General features: G+C 45.8%; 1 protein-coding gene across 2 annotated transcripts in view; it reads right to left on the bottom strand.

Moving 5' to 3' along the window:
- Positions 1-18,846, bottom strand: part of SLC12A7 (solute carrier family 12 member 7) — a 550,671-nt gene that overhangs the window by 426,080 nt on the left and 105,745 nt on the right. The window contains exon 1 of one of the 2 annotated variants that reach the window (XM_082257549.1): positions 11,321-11,564. The exons of the other annotated variant lie outside the window; for it this stretch is intronic. Within the exon in view, the coding sequence (XP_082113675.1) occupies positions 11,321-11,444 (124 nt within the window). The 5' untranslated portion in view covers positions 11,445-11,564. Of the gene's footprint in view, positions 1-11,320; positions 11,565-18,846 lie in introns of those variants that run through there. 2 annotated transcript variants of the gene reach the window in all.

The raw sequence follows: 18,846 nt of genomic DNA, 5'->3' as shown, positions 1-18,846 counted from the left end.
AGCCTCAGCCCCCTGGCCGTCCAGGCCTCGGTTCCTGGTGATGTCTCCCCACTGGAGGAAACACCAGAAATGAAAGGGCACTGGCTAACAGGGGGCTTACATCTGTATGGAAGGGGCAGTGTCTCCTGAGAAGGGAGGAGCCAAGGTCTCTCAAGGGTGGCGGTCCTAAAAGATGAAAAAGGGAAAATAAAAAAAACAACTCAAAAACCATTAACGACTACTTTAAAACTACCCTAAAGTGTACATCCATACAAATTATTTTTTCTTTTGGGATAGGAGTAGGGAAGAGTTAAAACCTCTGTTGGGTTTTTCCAGCCGCCTGGGGCTCCATGGAGAGGATTACTCCTCACTTGCCCCAGTTTCCCACCTAGAGATGGGCTCGGGCATGTTCGGGATCTCACTTGCCTGATCCCGCCAGGAAAACGACACTACACGCAGCTATTAACAGGCAGGGTCTGTGCAGCTGCAGTCCGGGAAATGTCTCACTGCCTGCGATTAGCCGCGTGCAGTGTCAGGTTCCTGGCGGGATCGGGCAGGCGGGATCCTGAACACACCCGAACCCATTCCAAGTCACACTATACACATTAATGAACCATAAAAAGGCTCCAGGAAAGCATTGTATACACTAATAGTTTTTTCCTGTTCAACCCAGCGGGTTGGACGAAAAAAAAAAATACAAAAGAAAAAAACTGTCAGCTTCAGTCAGAGCCGCTATACAGTAGAAGCACAGAGTGATGTGGGTGCTCTGCTTTTGCTGTGTCCCAGGTCATGTCTGAGGATGACAGCATTAACCTCAACAACACCCATCGCCTGGCAAGGCTATATATACACTGTATCTGGAGAAGTCCACTATGCTGAAGGTGGGTGCTAACAGGTGTGCCAGCCACTGGAAGTAAGCACGAAACATCAATCATAGGAAAGGCACTTTTGATTCACTGGGAGAAGATCCATAAGCCGCTTTATTGTTTTATTAATGTGAAGACGTTCAGGGCAAGTTTCTGTGACATGCATAGGTATACACTATGCCTGGAGGAGCTAGCAGCCAGTCAAGTTTAACCACCTCTTGACCAGAAAGTTTTACCCCCTTAATGATCAGTCCATTTTTTGCAATACAGCACTGCGTTACTTTAACTGACAACTGCAGTCGTGCGACGCTGTATTGAAATAAATTTGATGTCTTTCCCCCCCCCCCCCCCAAATAGTTTTCTTTTGGTGGTATTTGATCACCTCTGTTTTTTTTTTTTGGGGGGGGGGGGGGGGGGGGGTTTGCGCTAGAAAAAAAAAAAAAAAAAGACCAACAATTTAAAAAAAAAAAAAAAATCATCATCAATGCAGGCCAATAAATATTCTGCTACATATTTTTGGTAAAAAAAAAAAAAAAAAAAAAATAATCCCAAAAAGCGTATTGATTGGTTTGCGCAAAAGTTATCACGTCTACAAACTAGGGGATGCATTTATGACATTTTTATTTATTTTTTTTATTTTTTACTAGCAATGGTGGCAATCAGCAATTTTTTGCGGGACTGCAACATTGCGGCGGACAGATCGGACACCTGACACTTTTGAGGGAACCAGTGACATTACTATAATCAGTGCTAAAAAGATGTACTGTTACTGTACAAATGACATTGGCAGGGAAGGGGTTAACACCAGGGGCGATCAAAGAGTTAAAGCGGAGTTCCACCCTGGGAATACTTTTTTTAATAAAAATACCCCCGGGACAGTCAGGGCTAGTACCAGTGGCGGCCGGCCCATAGGGGGCTTGGGGGCGGCGCCGCCCCCCCCCCCCCCCAAAAAAAAAAAAAAAAAAAGAAAAAAAAAAAAATATTTTTTGCCCACAAGGGGCGCCCGCCTCATTGGTGCCTATGGGGGTGGGGTTTTCCACCCGCAGAGGCGCCGAGAGGCGGCCTTCTGGGGCGCAACTGTAGCGCAGAGCACGGCGCTACACCACCCCCCTTTTGTGATGTCTTGGATCATGATTGGTCCAGACTCCAGCCTGGACCAATCATGATTAAGGACATCCATGCTGACCTCGTTGGGGGCGGTGCCGGTGCGTGCATCAGTCACTCACCGTCACCGCCCGGTTAGCTTCCCGCCGCCGTAGAAGAGGAGTCGCGAGGAGGGAAGAAGCCGCCGCCGGGAGCCGAGCAGAAGAGGACGGACGTCAGAGTCGTGAGGAGGGGGAGAAGCCCCCGCCGGGAGCCGAGCCGTCGCCAGGTAAGTGTCTCAGCCAGGGAAGTGCTGACTCGTCACCTGTGCCATGCCTATTCCATCACCTGTGCCATGCCTGTACCATCTGTGCCATGCCTATTCCATCACCTGTGCCATGCATATACCATCACCTGTGCCATGCATATACCATCACCTGTGCCATGCCTGTACCATCTGTGCCCTGCCTATACCATCACCTGTGCCATGCCTATGCCATCATCTGTGCCATGCCTATTCTATCACCTGTGCCATGCCTATACCATCTGTGCCATGCCTATTCCATCACCTGTGCCATGACCTTACCATCACCTGTGCCATGCCTATTCCATCACCTGTGCCATGCCTGTACCATCTGTGCCGTGCCTATTCCATCACCTGTGCCATGCCTGTACCATCTGTGCCCTGCCTATACCATCACCTGTGCCATGCCTATACCATCTGTGCCATGCCTATTCCATCACCTGTGCCATGCCTATTCCATCACTTGTGCCATGCCTATACCATCACCTGTGCCATGCCTATACCATCACCTGTGCCATGCCTATACCATCATCTGTGCCATCACCTGTGCCATGCCTATACCATCTGTGCCATGCCTGTACCATGACCTCAAAGTCACGCAATTTTTTACCGCGTTTTTTGCCGCGAAGCAATACCTATTACATTTTTCTTTTTGCGCCCCCCCCCCCAAAAATTTTGAGTACCAGCCGCCACTGGCTAGTACATTCCACAATGGATAGCCTTTGATCTGTCCCGGGTTGCACTTACCTTTTTCAAGGTAAGTATTTCTTCTAAAAGGTTTGTCCAGCGCTGCCATCTCAGGTGTGGGCAGCTTGAAGCCAGCGCGATCCTCTTCTGTGTCCTCATACAAGAGAGAATTCCCCTGTTTTTGGGATTTTTTAGGCACATAGATAGACAGATTCAAAAGATCTATGCAAAAAATTATATTGTTTATTTAAAGTGACAAACATAGGAACATAAATGTTAAAAACATAACAGGCGAAATGTATGCATCAAGAATATATAACCGTGACCGTGAGATGGTGAGGATAACAGCCCAATATATTTCGGAAAATCAATTTCCTTCTTCAGGGACGGTTCACAGTGAAAGTTTTATGATTATTCTTGTCATACATGTAGAGCCTGTAGGGTAGCTAAAAGCAAAACTGATTGACCGCATATGTGGATCCACTGTCACTGATGTCCATATATCCCAAAATTTAGGGGAGACCAGTATGTCAGATTTATATTGTGGGATAATTTACATGGAAGCCCCCCGTTTTCCTGGTTCTTGTGGTCACCTGAAGTCCCAAGATTGGGCCGCAGCACCAAGGAACTGACAATGGGGGCCAACTGTATGTTATAGAACCCACAGTTTCCACATATGGGCATCGACCAACACAACAATTCCTGAACTGTGTTGGTCGATGCCCATATGTGGAAACTGTGGGTTCTATAACATACAGTTTGCCCCCATTGTCAGTTCCTTGGTGCTGCGGCCCAATCTTGGGACTTCAGGTGACCACAAGAACCAGGAAAACGGGGGGCTTCCATGTAAATTATCCCACAATATAAATCTGACATACTGGTCTCCCCTAAATTTTTGGATATATGGACATCAGTGACAGTGGATCCACATATGCGGTCAATCAGTTTTGCTTTTAGCTACCCTACAGGCTCTACATGTATGACAAGAATAATCATAAAACTTTCACTGTGAACCGTCCCTGAAGAAGGAAATTGATTTTCCGAAATATATTGGGCTGTTATCCTCACCATCTCACGGTCACGGTTATATATTCTTGATGCATACATTTCGCCTGTTAAGTTTTTAACATTTATGTTCCTATGTTTGTCACTTTAAATAAACAATATAATTTTTTGCATAGATCTTTTGAATCTGTCTATCTATGTGCCTAAAAAATCCCAAAAACAGGGGAATTCTCTCTTGTATCTAAATTCAGGGATGTGGCACTTGTTCTTGGATTACCTATCACGAGCAAACCCCTGTCTCTTCTGTGTCCTCTTCCGTCTTCTTCGGTCCCACGATGCACTGCACCGGCCCTGCCGTCACTTCCGGTGCCGCAGCTTCATCCCTGCACAGCTTCTGGGCATGCCCAGAAGCTGTTTAGCAAGGTATGACGGCGCCTGCTCCGGAACTGACGTTGGGGCCGGTGCAGGCGCATTGATTCCTGGGAACGATGACGTTCAGCTCCCAGGAATCATTGCAAGCCAGGAAGTGACGAATCGCCGTGGCCGCCGAGGGGAGGAAGTAAGGTAAGTATATTTTCTTCTAAACCAGGTAAGTAAAAAAAAAAAAAAAATGTGATTATCCGTTTTTCAGGTGACCCCGGGCATGAAGATGGAGGCAAGTTTAATTTTAGGGTGGAACTCCGCTTTAAGTGTGTCCCTAGGGGATGCTTTCTAACTGTGTGGGGGGACGAACTCACTAGATGAACACAGAGATCCATGTTCCTAAATAGCAGGAAAACACGATCATGGTGTTCATCTCTGACAGAACAGCGGCTTGTCTTGTTTACATTGGCATACCGCCGTTCTCTCTCCACGGGGAGCGATCATGGGTGGCCGACGGACCCGCTGATTGGTTCCCCCCGCTGGCTATTGCACAAATTGATGTACAGGTACATAGTTTCGTGCAATAGAACCGACTTGCCATGGTATATGTACTGCTGGCGGTCTGCAAGTGGTTAATATCCACCACAATACATTTCCTGTGTGTGAATGAGACCCACATTGCTCTGTAGCATCTCCAGCCAAACATTCAGGTAGGTACAGTATATAATTTAAATAGAACAGGACCTAGTACAGAGCCTTGTGGTACACCACTAGAGACTGGTCTCTGTTCTGAATGAACTCCATTTACAACCACCTGGTATCCATCTTATCTAGCCAACTGCGTATCCACTGAACCACCTAAGAGCTAAATCCTAGCGCGTACAACTTTTTATTAGATCATTATGAAGAACTGTATCAAATTTTCCGTAATCATGATAGGATATGTCCACAGCACCACCATGGTCAAAAACATTTGTAATATAGTCACAGAAATTCAATCAGATTAGTCTGACATGATCTGCCCTCAGTAAAGCAATGCGGTTTTGGGTCCAGCAAGTTGTGCGTTTTTAACTGATCATTGATACTACTCAAACCATGAGAAACAAAATTCTCCAGTCTAAAGAAACAAAAATTGAACTCTTTGACCTGAATGGCAAACGTCATATCTGGAGGAAACCAGGCAATGCTCATCACCTTGTCAATACCATCCCTACAGTGAAGCATGGTGGTGGCAACATAATGCTGTGGGTATGTTTTTCAGCAGCAGGAACTAGGTGAATAGTCAGGATTGAGGAATGAATGCAGCAATGTACACAGTTATCCTTGATGAAAATCTACTCCAGAGCGCTGTGGGTGAAGGTTCATCGTCCAAAAGGACAAGGACCTTAAGCACAGTGGTGCTGAGTGGTCAGAGCCCAGACTTGAACCAGATTAAATATCTCTGGATAGATCTGAAAATGGCTGTGCACTGACGCTTCCCATCCAACGTGATGGAGCTTGAGAGGTCCTGCAAAAAAGAATGGAAGAAACTGCCCAAAAATAGGTGTGCCAAGCTTGCAGCATCATACTCAAAAAGACTTGAGGCTGTAATTGATGCCAAAGGTGCTTCAACAAAACATTGAGCAAAGGCTGTGAATACTTATGTATATTAGGGATGCACCGAAATGAAATTCTTGGCCGAAGCCGAATAATAATTAAATGCTTGGCCGAAGGCCGAATACCGAACGCGGTGTTTCGCATTTTTTAACATAAAATATGCCCATTAGCGTGCCCCTTAACATAAAATATGCCCATCAGAGTGCCCCTTAACATAAAATATGCTCATCAGAGTGCCCCTTAACATAAAATATGCCCATCAGAGTGCCCCTTAACATAAAATATGCTCATCAGCATGTCCCTTAGCATAAAATAAGGGGCACGCTGATGGCCACATTTTATGTCAAGGGGCACTTTATAGGGCACTCTAATATAATTAGCATGGCAAGTGGCAACAACATATGGCAGTCTGCACACTAATGCTTGTGCAGCTGCCAGCTACCGTATTCTTCTCCCCAAATGTGCTCAGCTTCACATCACATACCTCAACTGCAGCCAGAGCCAAAAGCCGCGAACAGGGGGGCGGGGCATGGACCTAGTGTGAAGGAGCCGCCAGTCAGGAGCAGGGGGCGGGACGCACGCGTGACGTCACACCCCCTACTCGCGGCCGGACAGGACACCGGCGGCGTGTGAGAAGGGAGCCGCGAGCCGCAATGAGGAAGGTGAGCAGTCAGGGCGGAAGCTACAGAGGATCATTGCATACATTATCAGAGGGTTACTTACTGCAGAGGACATTTTTTACATAGATCATAATAGAGGACCGCGAGCCGCAATGAGGAAGGTGAGACATTGTTCGGCTCAAAATTATTCGGCCTTTTGATTTATTCGGCCGAACACCGAAAGTGCCATTTTCTCTAATGTTCGGCCGCCGAATATTCGGTGCATCCCTAATGTATATAGGATTTTTTTTTCTTCATTTTTAATAGATTTGCAAAGATTTTAAACAAAATTCTCATGTTGTCATTATTGTGTATTGTTTGTAGAATTTTGAGGAAGATAATGAATTGAAACCATTTTGAAACCATTTTGGAATAAGGCTGTAACATAACAATGTAACAAAAATAAAAATGTGGAATAAGTGAAGCTCTGTGAATACTTTCTGGATGCACTGTAACTGAAATACAATCTGGAAAAATAAATATACGATTTTACGTTTTGATCATAGATTAAAGCGTTTAAAAAGGCTGAAAGTTTTTACCTTCCTGCATTCTATGTAGGTAAAAAACCTTCTCTGTGCAGCAGCCCCCAATACTTAACTCTGCCCGATCTTACTCCAGCAATGTGCACAAGAGCCTCAGCTCTCCCTCCTCATTGGCTAAGACAGCAGGGGAAGCCAATGGGGGGGGGTGATGTGTGCGTGAACAGAGGAAGGAGGGAGGGGCCAGGAGCTACAGCGGGGGACCCAAATATAGGAGGATTGGGGCTGCTCTGTGCAAAAACACTGCACAGAGCAGGCAAGAATGACAGTTTTTTTTTTATGTATGTAATAAATATATATATATATATATATATATATATATATATATATATATATATATATATATATATATATATATATATATATATATAAAAAAGCGGAGTTCCACCCAAAAGTAGAAGGGGGGGGGGGGGGGGAGTATGAGTACCCATTTTTGACAGGTACCCATTTCCACTGCCGGGAGATCTGGCAGCAGCAAGGTCTCCCGGAAGTTCAGGCCCCCTTTCCCCACTGCTGGGCCATTCACAAAGCGCAGCATTCTTCGTACGTGCACAGTAGGGAACCGGCAGTGAAGACACAAAGGCTTCACTGCCGGTTTCCCTTACAGGCAATGGTGGCAGCAGCACCCGAGAGCCGATGGAAAATTGGCTGAGGTGCCGACATCACTCGATTCCTGGACAGGTAAGAGTCCTAATATTCAAAGTCAGCAGCTACAGTATTTGTTGCTGCTGACTTAATTCTTCCGTGGGGAGGCTGGACTGCCTCTTTAATATCACTTTAAGTTGACCACAATGCCAAATAATGCACAAAGGGCTGCTTTACACTTTTGTTTGAGGGGTTTTAAACCCTGCAGTTGAGCTGCACTTATACCGCTCCTCAACAGCTCCCCCTGTTACTGAGGCCAGGACATACACGTGCTACAACGGGAACTGGAACTATACCCCCATCTGCCGAGTGCAACCCATTGAAGTGAATGGTTCCATGGTTGCGGCTCAGTTGTTCTGTATCTAGGATAGTAAAGCAGATTTTCCTTGCATCTGAGCACCACAAAAAAAATTCAAAGCAAACTCCCCCATCCATCCATGTCTCCATGCTTTATTTTGTTGAGAAATCACTTTGAAAAACACCCCCTAACATTTCTGGCCGCGGCCATCTCGAGTAAGGGCAAATGATTCATGTAGCATTTACTTCCTGGAATCAATCTGCCCTTATTTTAGGAATGCAGGAAGGAGAGTGTGCTTAGCTCAGACCCTTTCACATGAGCCAAATCAGATTTTCTCAGCAGGGGACAGACGGAGGGGAGCTGATCTCCTGTTTGTTTTTACCAGATCGGAGGTAGACGGGTGTGAATGGACACAAGTCCGTTTACCTCCACCGCTCCATAAAAAAGGTGAATGAAGGGTCCGATTGGGTCGGCTAGAAAAATCTTTTTTTTTTTTAATTAGCTTAAATTAAAAAAACATGAGAAGGGAGCGATATATTTATTTAATTGGATACACCTTTCTAGTACTAGTACCAGGTTGGACCCCCTTTTGCCTTCAAAATTGCCTTAATTCTTCGTGGCATAGAGTCAACAAAATGTTGGGAACACTCCTCAGAGATTTTGGTCCATAGTGACATGATAGCATAACGCAGTTGCTGCATATTTGTCAGCTGCACATCCATGATGCAAATCTCCCGTTCCATCACATTTCAAAGGTGCTCTACTGGATTGAGATCTGGTGACTGTGGAGGGCACTGGGGTACAGGGTACTCATTGTCATACTCAAGAAACCAGTTTAAGATGATTTGTGACATGGTACATTATCCTGCTAGAAGCAGCCATCAGAAGATGGGTACACTGTAGTCAAGGGATGAACATGGTCAGCAACAATACTCAGGTAGGCCGAGGCATTTAAACAATGCTCAATTGGTGCTAAGGGGCCCAAACTGTGCCCAGAAAATATCCCTCACACCATTAGGCCCCTTTCTCACAGGGCGGATTCGCCCCGCAGACTCCGCTAGCTCAGCAGGGATCAACGAAGTGATTTGGGTCCCCTGCTGTTTTTCCTGGCCCCTCCCTCCTGCCTTTATACACACACAGCCACTGCCCCCCCCCTACCTTCCCCATTGGCTCCCTCTGCTGTCTTAGCCAATGAGGAGGGAGAGCTGAAGCTCTCATGCACATTGCTGGAGTAGGATCAGGCTGAGTTAAGTATCGAGGAGCTGCTGCACAGAGAAGGTTTTTTACCTGCATAGAATGCACAAAGGCGGATAACAGGTCCGTCTCTGCTCACTGTACAGAGATGGACCTGTCAAGAGTCCCGCTCTCCTCTATGAAGAGATCGGATGAAAAACAAACAGCGTGTTCACCAGACGGATGGCGAACGTATAGCCATGTGTCGGTTTTCAGAAGATCTGGTCAGATCGGATGGCAGACGGCTCCCCATAGAAGAGAATGGGTGGTCCGGTCAGGTCTGCCTGAAAAAAAGGACAGGTGGACCCAATTGGTCCAATCGTGTGAAAGGGGCCTTACACCCGCAGCCTGAAATGTTGATACAAAGCAGGATGGATCCATGCTTTCATGTTGTTTACGTTAAAGTTGTAAACCCTCTCTTGGAACTTGTACCTACCGTATTAGGTACTGCAAGTGCCGGTTCACATTTATGCGATGCGGGAACGCTGCAAATATACTGCGTATTCCCACATTGCATCCGCAGCACAGGCAGTTCATACTGCCATATGCAATACCCTGGGGGTGCCAATTCAAAGTTAACGTCACCCCCAGATCAGATCACATATTGCAGTGCGATCTCAGAGTTCGCACAGATGTGGATCGCAGTAGTGTGAACCACCATGCGATCCAATTCTGCTGCAGACCAAAAAGAGGGTCCTGTGCGCGTTTAGTGCGATTACAGTGTGAATTCACCCATACAAACGGTATGGCTGAATTTGCACCGCACAGAGATCGCATGTAATTTTAGGAGCAGTGCGCTCCGGATTACATGCAATCTCTGTGATCGCACAAATGTGAACCGACACTTTCACCGTTTAGGAGATATTTACTTTTAAAGCAGCCAATGACGTCATTGGCGCATGCGCTCTGAAGGAACACCTTTGCCGTGAATGGCGGCTCCCGCGCGCATGCATGGGAGTGATGTAATCGCGCCTCTGGCCAATCAGCTGGCCGGAGGACACGAACCAGGACGGCCGTCCTATCGCTGAGCGGGCGGCACTGCGGGGGCTTCATTCTAAGGCAAGTATTTCATAATGAGCTAGTATGCAATGCATACTAGCTTATTATGCCTTTGTCTTACAGGGTTTTTTTTTGGGGGGGGGGGGGGGTTTACTTTCTCTTTAAAATCTGACCCTACCATCTGAATGTTGCAGCTGAAGTCAAGACTCATCAGGCCAGGCAACGTTTTTCCAATCTTCTGTTGTGCAATTTTGGTAAACCTGTGCGAACTGTAGCCTCAGTTTCCTGTTCTTAGCTGACAGTAGTGGCACCTGGTGTGGTCTTCTGCTGCTGTAGCCCATCTGCTGTACGTTCAGATTGTATTCTGCATACCTTGGTTCTAAATGAGTGGTTGCCTTTCTATTATCTCGAACCAGGCTGCCCATTCTCCTCTGGCATCAACAGGGCATTTTCAGCCCCACATCGGCCACTGACTGGACATTTTCTCTTTTTCGGACCATTCTCTGTACACCCTACAGATGGTTGTGTGTGAATATCCCAGCAGATCAGCAGTTTCTGAAATACTCAGACCAACCTGTTTTGCACCAACAGCCATGCCACGCACAAATCACTTAAATCCTCTCTTTCTTCCCATTCTGCTGCTCGTTTGAACTTCAGCAAGTTGACTTCACCACGTCTAGATTCCTAAATGTATGGAGTTGCTGCCATGTGATTGGCTGATTAGCAATTTGTGTTACCAAGCAATAGAGCAGGTGTATCTAATAAAGTGGCCGGTAAGTGTATCATTTAGCACAAACTGAAAGAGAAACATGCCCACACAGAGCAGGCATGGACAACATACAGAAGAGGTTTCAGTTCCTCTCCTAGGCAGGCAGCCCCCCATACTGTTATATCAGTGATACATAGGAGGGCGCACACCTCCTAGAAGCGCTGCTCGGGTCCAGGGGCGGGGTGTGTGAGTGACGTCATGATACCTCAGGTGAACACTGCGGACCTTCCCTAGGGGCCCCGTCCTCTCCTCTCCTCTCACATACAGCAAATGAGGAAGTTCACTGATAACTTACCCAACAAAGACTCCTCGCTGTGACTCCTCTGTCTGCCGCCCTCCTCCTGTCCCGCTGCCCCGAGCTCAGTCTCCGTCACACCGTCCTGCTGTTCCACAGGAACCACCGTGAAGTTAGTGGGCATCCTGAGGGCGTCAGGAGTGGGTGTCGGTGCCGATACCTGGAATACACCGGAGCCCCGCTGTCACAGAGCGCCAGCACTCGGAAGAGAAGAAGGGTCAGATTCTCTTCCCCGCCCCGGTCCGCTCTCCGCCCGCTCCCTTAACCACCTAGCTCCCGGCTAATAATGTCAGTGCCTGGGAGCGCATGGGTTAAGTCAGGTGGGCGGGGCGCTCGATCAGACACCGCGCTGGCACGTGACAGCCATCGATGGACAATCATCTGACTGCCAGAGACGGGCGCTGGGCTGCTGCCGCCAAAACACTTTAAACATGATCGTCCCCTTTAACCTGTCCCACTCACAATGATAATAGTTACCAAACATTATCCGAGGGAAGTTCTCCATACAACAGGATTATACTGATCACCGCACTCTCAGTCCATTCATACTTCCTCCAACCTCTGTACTAATATATAGAGCCGAGCCTGGCATGGCACCCTCCATCCACTGATCATGGGCGATCCTTTGCAGAATGATTTACTAAAAATAAATCATACACATCTGGGCGTTTATTATTTTATATGTAAAAGGTGCCTTTTTTTCCCATAGCTCCCAACTGTCCCTGAATTTGAGGGGTTGTCCCTGATTTGAAACAAAGTCCCTCTGTCCCTCTTTCCTCCTAACTTGCCCCTCATTTTGGTCTGATGTATGTCTATAAAATGCACTTTTTATCCTTCAAAAAAGTTTTCCCCAGTGCTAAACCTTTCACCCAATTTCTAAATTGCTGAATGTGTAAGAGCCCTTTCACACTAAGGCGCTTTTCATGTGCATTGGCGCTAAATAAAAACAAGAAAAGCACTTGAAAACCTACTCCCATTAAAATCAATGCATGCTTTCACACTCGGGCGGTAAAAAATCTCAGCATCTTTAAAAAAAGGGCCCCAGAAACCGCCCCTCTCCATTAACCACTTCTGAACTGGAAGATTTTCCCCCTTAATGACCAGGCCATATTTCGCGATTCGGCACTGCGTGAATTTAACGGACAATTGCGCAGTCGCGCGACGCTGTACCCAAATAAAATTGATGTCCTTTATTTCCCACAAATAGAGCTTTCTTTTGGTGATATTTGATCACCTGTGCGATTTTTATTTTTTGCGCTATAAACAAAAAAAGAGCAACAATTCTAGAAAAAAAAAACAATATTCATTCCAGAGAGAAGAATGGTCAGCTGTGTTTACAACAGCTGATCGTTCTCTCTCAGCGGGGAACGATTGCGGGTGTTAGGCGGCAATCGGAGCCACCTGCTGCAGTAAATCGGCGACGTGCGGTCGGGAACTGGTTAAAATTAATAGGAAACGCCTGGAAAACGCTTCAACAGTGCCTCAAAATGGTTCTTGAAGTAGTTTTTGAGTCAGGTGTCCTTAAAAAAGCACACCCTAACGCCTCAAAGTCCCGCCAAACCCTGCAAAAGCGCTCAGTGTGTTATGGGCAGTTTTCAAGCGCCTCAGTGTAAAAGGGCTCTAAATTTCAAAAGCCAGTATAAAGGAAGAGTAGTGGTAAAAAAAAAAAAAAAACACTTGTGAGTTTCACTAAGGCCTGGACCTGCTGATCGGTCCTGACCAATCACAGACCTAGCTGTGCCTGTGTAATGTAAACACAAGCACAGAAATTACCCTCTCTTCCCTCCCCAAATTCTTTTTGGATTTCAGCGTGAGAGAAGAGAGGATAAAACTGTGAGTACTACACCAGGCACACACACACGTAGATAGGCACATTTAAGCATTTATATAGCGCCAACAGTTTGCGCAGAGCTTTACAATGTGAGGGAAGACAATACAGTTACAATACAATTCAAAACAGGAGGAACTAGAGGGCCCTGCTCGTTAGAGCTTACAATCTAGTATATAGCGGTTTTCTATATTTCTGTAATAGTGTGACTTGGTTTAGTGCTAGCGACCGTTACCTTTAGGGTTAGAATACCCGCCTCCCCCCCAATAAAGATTTACCCCCTGATCACCCCCAGTTAACCCCTTCACCCCCTGTCACATTGCACACTAGATACAGGTATATAGCGATTTTCTTTGTATCTGTAATAGTGTGATTGTGACTTCAGTTAGCGCTAGCAAGTTCGTTTCTGTCCCAAGTAGGTTTAGGGTATCCGCCACCCCCCCAATAAAGATTTAACCCCCTGATCACCCCCAGTTAACCCCTACACCCCCTGTCACATTGCACACTATATACACAGTATATAGCAGTTTTATATATTTCTGTAATAGTGTGACTTGGTTTAGCGCTAGCGACCGTTACTTTTAGGCTTAGGATACCCACCACCCCCTCAATAAAGATTTAACCCCCTGATCCCTCCCTGATCACCCCAATTAACCCCTTCACCCGTCACATTGCACACTATATACAGGTAAATAGCAGTTTTCTGTATTTCTGTAATAGTGTGATTGTTCCTTGATTTAGCGCTAGCGAGTTCGTTTCTGTCCCAAGTAGGTCTAGGGTACCCGCCATCCCCCCCTGATCACCCCCAGTTTACCCCTTTATTGCCCTGTCACAGTGTCACTTTTATAGTGTACAGTTTTTTTTCTGATCACTATTATTAGTGTCACAGGTGACATAGTTAGCGTTAACACTAGTTAGCGTCAGTCTAGTAAAGCGCAGATCCCCGTCGCATAGTTAGAAATATAATTTAAACTTTTGATTGCCAGTAACACACACATACACACACCAAACACCTCCATTACTAGTATAGTATCTGAACGGATCAATATCTTTGATCTGATCAGAACTAGCTCGCGTCCCAAATTTTTTAAGGTTCCCAAAATGCAGCGTTAGCAGGATTGGTCACGGCACCTGCCCACCCCACCCAGGCAAGTGCAGTAATCAATAGATTACTGTCACTTCCAAAAACACAACACAACACAAACCGCAGCAATACCAGAGTCAGGCCTGGTCTCTGCTAGCACTAGCAGTTTTTTTGTAGCGGTTGCAATAGTCCTCGACAACCAGGTGCTTTTTTTCATTCGTGAGTCACACTAGTGTACCTGTAAATTTAGTGGCTAAAATGTCTAAACGGTGGTACAGTAATGAAGAGGCCTACAGCATATTGACCATGTCAGATAAGAGCGATGGGAAAGCCTCACTGGCAGAATCAGGGTCAGTATATGAGCCTATAGACAGCAGTGGCTCCCTGACAGATAGCTCCAACGACGGAGGGGTCCCTGCTAAGGTCAGGCATACCCGACCCCATTCTGGATTTGCTGAGGTGCAGAGATCGCAGGGTGCTCATATGGAGCAGAGAGTTGGTACTAGTGCCACTCGCACTTCTGGTGAACTGGCAAGCACCAGCAGCCTAGTACACCCTGGTGATAGACAAACCATCACTACAGTAAGACTTGGTGACGTGGCGAGTCCCATAAGTGCAGTTGAAGCTGGTGCGGTGGCTAGCACCAGTAGTGGCCCGCAGCCATCGAGAATTCGAAAGACAGGCCCATAGAGCCCATAGTGCCCTCCCTGAAGCGCTGGCATATTCTAATTGGCAGCCCACAGATTATACAGCACCTGTACTTCCCCCATTTACTGCCCAACCCGGAATTCATGTGGAAACAGCCAATTTTACCTGGCCGTCCCTCTAAACTTTCAGCTCATACAAGGAGAATACTGATCAGAGATGCAGCCAAGAGTCCCATGATCACTCTGGATGAACTGCAGAGATTTACAGCTGAGGTGGGAGACTCTGTCCATAGGACAACAATCAGTCGTATACTGCACAAATCTGGCCTTTATGGAAGAGTGGCAAGAAGAAAGCCATTTCTTAAAGATATCCATAAAAAGTGTAGTTTAAAATTTGCCACAAGCCACCTGGGAGACACACCAAACATGTGGAAGAAGGTGCTCTGGTCAGATGAAACCAAAATCAAACTTTTTGGCAACAATGCAAAACTATATGTTTGCGTAAAAGCAACACAGCTCATCACCCTGAACACACCATCCCCACTGTCAAACATGGTGGTGGCAGCATCATGGTTTGGGCCTGCTTTTCTTCAGCAGGGACAGGGAAGATGGTTAAAATTGATGGGAAGATGGATGGAACCAAATACAGGACCATTCTGGAAGAAAACCTGATGAAGTCTGCAAAAGACCTGAGACTGGGACGGAGATTTGTCTTCCAACAAGACAATGATCCAAAACATAAAGCAAAATCTACAATATAATGGTTCACAAATAAACATATCCAGGTGTTAGAATGGCCAAGTCAAAGTCCAGACCTAAATCCAATCGAGAATCTGTGGAAAGAACTGAAAACTGCTGTTCACAAACACTCTCCATCCAACCTCACTGAGCTCGAGCTGTTTTGCAAGGAGGAATGGGCAAAAATTTCAGTCTCTCGATGTGCAAAACTGATAGAGACATACCCCAAGCGACTTACAGCTGTAATCGCAGCAAAAGGTGGCGCTACAACGTATTAACTTAAGGGGGCTGAATAATTTTGCATGCCCAATTTTTCAGTTTTTTATTTGTTAAAAAAGTTTGAAATATCCAATAAATTTTGTTCCACTTCATGATTGTGTCCCACTTGTTGATTCTTCACAAAAAATTACAGTTTTATATCTTTATGTTTGAAGCCTGAAATGTGGCAAAAGGTCGCAAAGTTCAAGGGGGCCGAATACTTTCGCAAGGCACTGTATACCCATGGCATGCATGAGCAATATATCATTTCAATGACAACTTTGTGTAAAAAAAAAAAAAATTATTTTTTTTTGTCTTTTTCAAACACCTGTGACAAAAAAAAAAAAATAAATATCCAATGGGCTCAACATGCCTTTCAGGGCATTCCTTAGGATGTCTACTTTCCAAAAAGTGGTAATTTGGGGGGGGTTTGTACTGCCCTGCCATTTTAGCACTTCATGAAATGTCAGAAAGTAAAAGCTGTATAAATTCCAGTATTTACACCATAGTTTGTAGTTTGATATTTTTTCAAAGACAAAGTGGAAAATTTAATTTTTTCTCAAAATGTTCGCTCTTTCTTTATTAATATCGGGGAAAAAAAGGACGTAAATTTTGTTTGAGTACAGAATTGCATGACCGCGCAATTGTCAATTAAAGACACACAGTGCCAAGTTGAAAAAAAGTGGCCTGGTCATTAAGCAGGAAAATCCTCCAGTCTTAAAGTGGTTAAAAAAGGATTTTTATTACAGAAATGTTGGCTTACTGAAAAGTATGTCCATGCACAGTATAGTATACACTCAATACTTGGTCGGGGCTCCTTTTGCATGAATTACTACATCAATGCAGCATAGCATGGAGGCGATCAGCCTGTGGCACTGCTGAGGTGTTATGGAAGCCCAGATTGCTTATATGTGGCCTTCAGCTCGTCTGCATCGTTGGATCTCTCATCTTCCTCTTGAAAATATCCCACAGATTCTCTATGGGTTTTAGGTCAGGCAAGTTTGCTGGCCAATCAAGCACAGTGATACCGTGATCATTAAACTAGGTATTATTACTTTTGGCAGTGTGGGCAAAATGTCTATGATGATTTGGTCAGCCTTGTCATCTGCTAGTGTTGGTCCACTGTGTTTTATCAAAACCAAAGACAGCGAGCCCTCTACCAGGAGATTCTCAAGCACTGCATGCTTCCCTCTGCTGACCAGCTTTATGGAGATGCTGATTAAATTTTCCAGCAGGACTTGGCACCTGCCCACACTGCCAAAAGTACCAGTACCTGGTTTAATAATCATGGTATCACTGTGCTTGACCTAAACCCCATTGAGAATCTTTGGGGTATTGTCAAGAGGAAGATGAGAGACACCAGACCCAACAATGCAGATGAGCTAAATGCTATCAAAGCAACCTGGGCTTCCATTACACCTCACCAGTGTCACAGGCTGATTGCCTCCATGCCACAGCGCATTGATGCAGTAATTCATGCAAAAGGAGCCTGACCAAGTATTGAGTGAATACTATACATGGACATACTTTTCAGTAAGCCAGCATTTCTGGATTAAAAATAGTTTTTTTTTTAATTGGTCTTATGTAATATTCTGATTTTCTAAAATACTGAATTTTGGGTTTTCACTAGCTGTAAGCAATAATCATTAACCACTTTACCACCGGAGGATTTTGCTGTCTTACGTCCAGGCCACTTTTTGCGATTCGGCACTGTGCGACTTTAACTGACAATTGCGCGGTCATGCAACGCCGTACCCAAACGAAATTTACGTCCTTTTTTTCCCACAAACAGAGCTTTCTTGGTATTTGATCACCTGTGCGATTTTCATTTTTTGCGATATTAATTAAAAAAAGCGACAATTTTGAAAAAATAACGGAATTTTTGTAAAATCTTACCTGTAAAATTCCTTTCTCTGAGTCCTCCGACAGTCGCCGCCATCTTCATATTCGTCACAATGGGGTATTAGTCCCTGCTTCGTAGGAGTAGCTAGGCAACAGAATATGTCAATATTAAAGGTTTTAACATATTCCCACCCCAGGGGGTGGTCCCCTCAGACAATACCCTCCCATTTCCTGTATCCATTCCTCAGTTTCAGTGGAATAGCAGTAGAGAGTACATCAAACCCCAAAAGAGGGGCGGGGGTGGCGACTGTCAGAGGACTCAGAGAAAGGAATTTTACAGGTAAGATTTTACAAAAATTCAGTTTTCTCTTACGTCCTCCGACAGTCGCCGCCATCTTCATATTCGTCACAATGGGGAAAACATGAGGGGTGGGAAACGCAGTCGTGCCTAAAGGCAACGCCGTCTCCACATCAGAGAAGGGAACCTTACCAAAAGAAGGAACCCAGCTGGGCAACCTGAAAAAATTTGCTCAACAGGAGCAACAACCCAGGAAAACAAATAACCCAGGGATAAGAAACAAATCCCGAACAGATAAAGGGCCCAAAAACAAAGACCCTTACGGAACTGCCGCACTAGGAACCTTGCGGCCAAAGGAAGCATCCGCCGACGCCTGAACATCTACTCTGTAGAATTTTGTGAAAGTGTGTACAGTCGACCAAGTCGCCACCCTACACACCTGGGCCACAGAAGCCCCATGACGACAGGCCCAAGACGTACTCCACGATCTGGTAGAGTGCGCCTTCACAGGCATAGGGGGAACTTTCCCCTTCAAAGCATATGCCTGTTCAATGGTCTGTCTGATCCATTTGGCGATGGTGGAACCCGACGCCGCCATGCCCTTCCGAGAACCATCCGGAAGTACAAACAAGGAATCCGTCTTGCGAAAAGACTCAGTCGATTTCAGGTAAACCCTAATCGCCCGAACAACATCCAAGGAGTGTAACCGTACCACCTTCGGATGCTTAGGCTTCGCGCAGAGCGAAGGCAAGACAATGTCCTCATTGAGATGAAAATCCGAAACGCACTTCGGAAGACAAGAAGGGTTAGGTCGTAAGACCACCGTATCCA

Source organism: Pelophylax lessonae (assembly GCF_965119305.1).
Source record: "Pelophylax lessonae genome assembly, chromosome: 5".
Lineage (NCBI taxonomy): Eukaryota > Metazoa > Chordata > Amphibia > Anura > Ranidae > Pelophylax > Pelophylax lessonae.
This window is presented reverse-complemented; position numbering and strand designations above follow the sequence as displayed.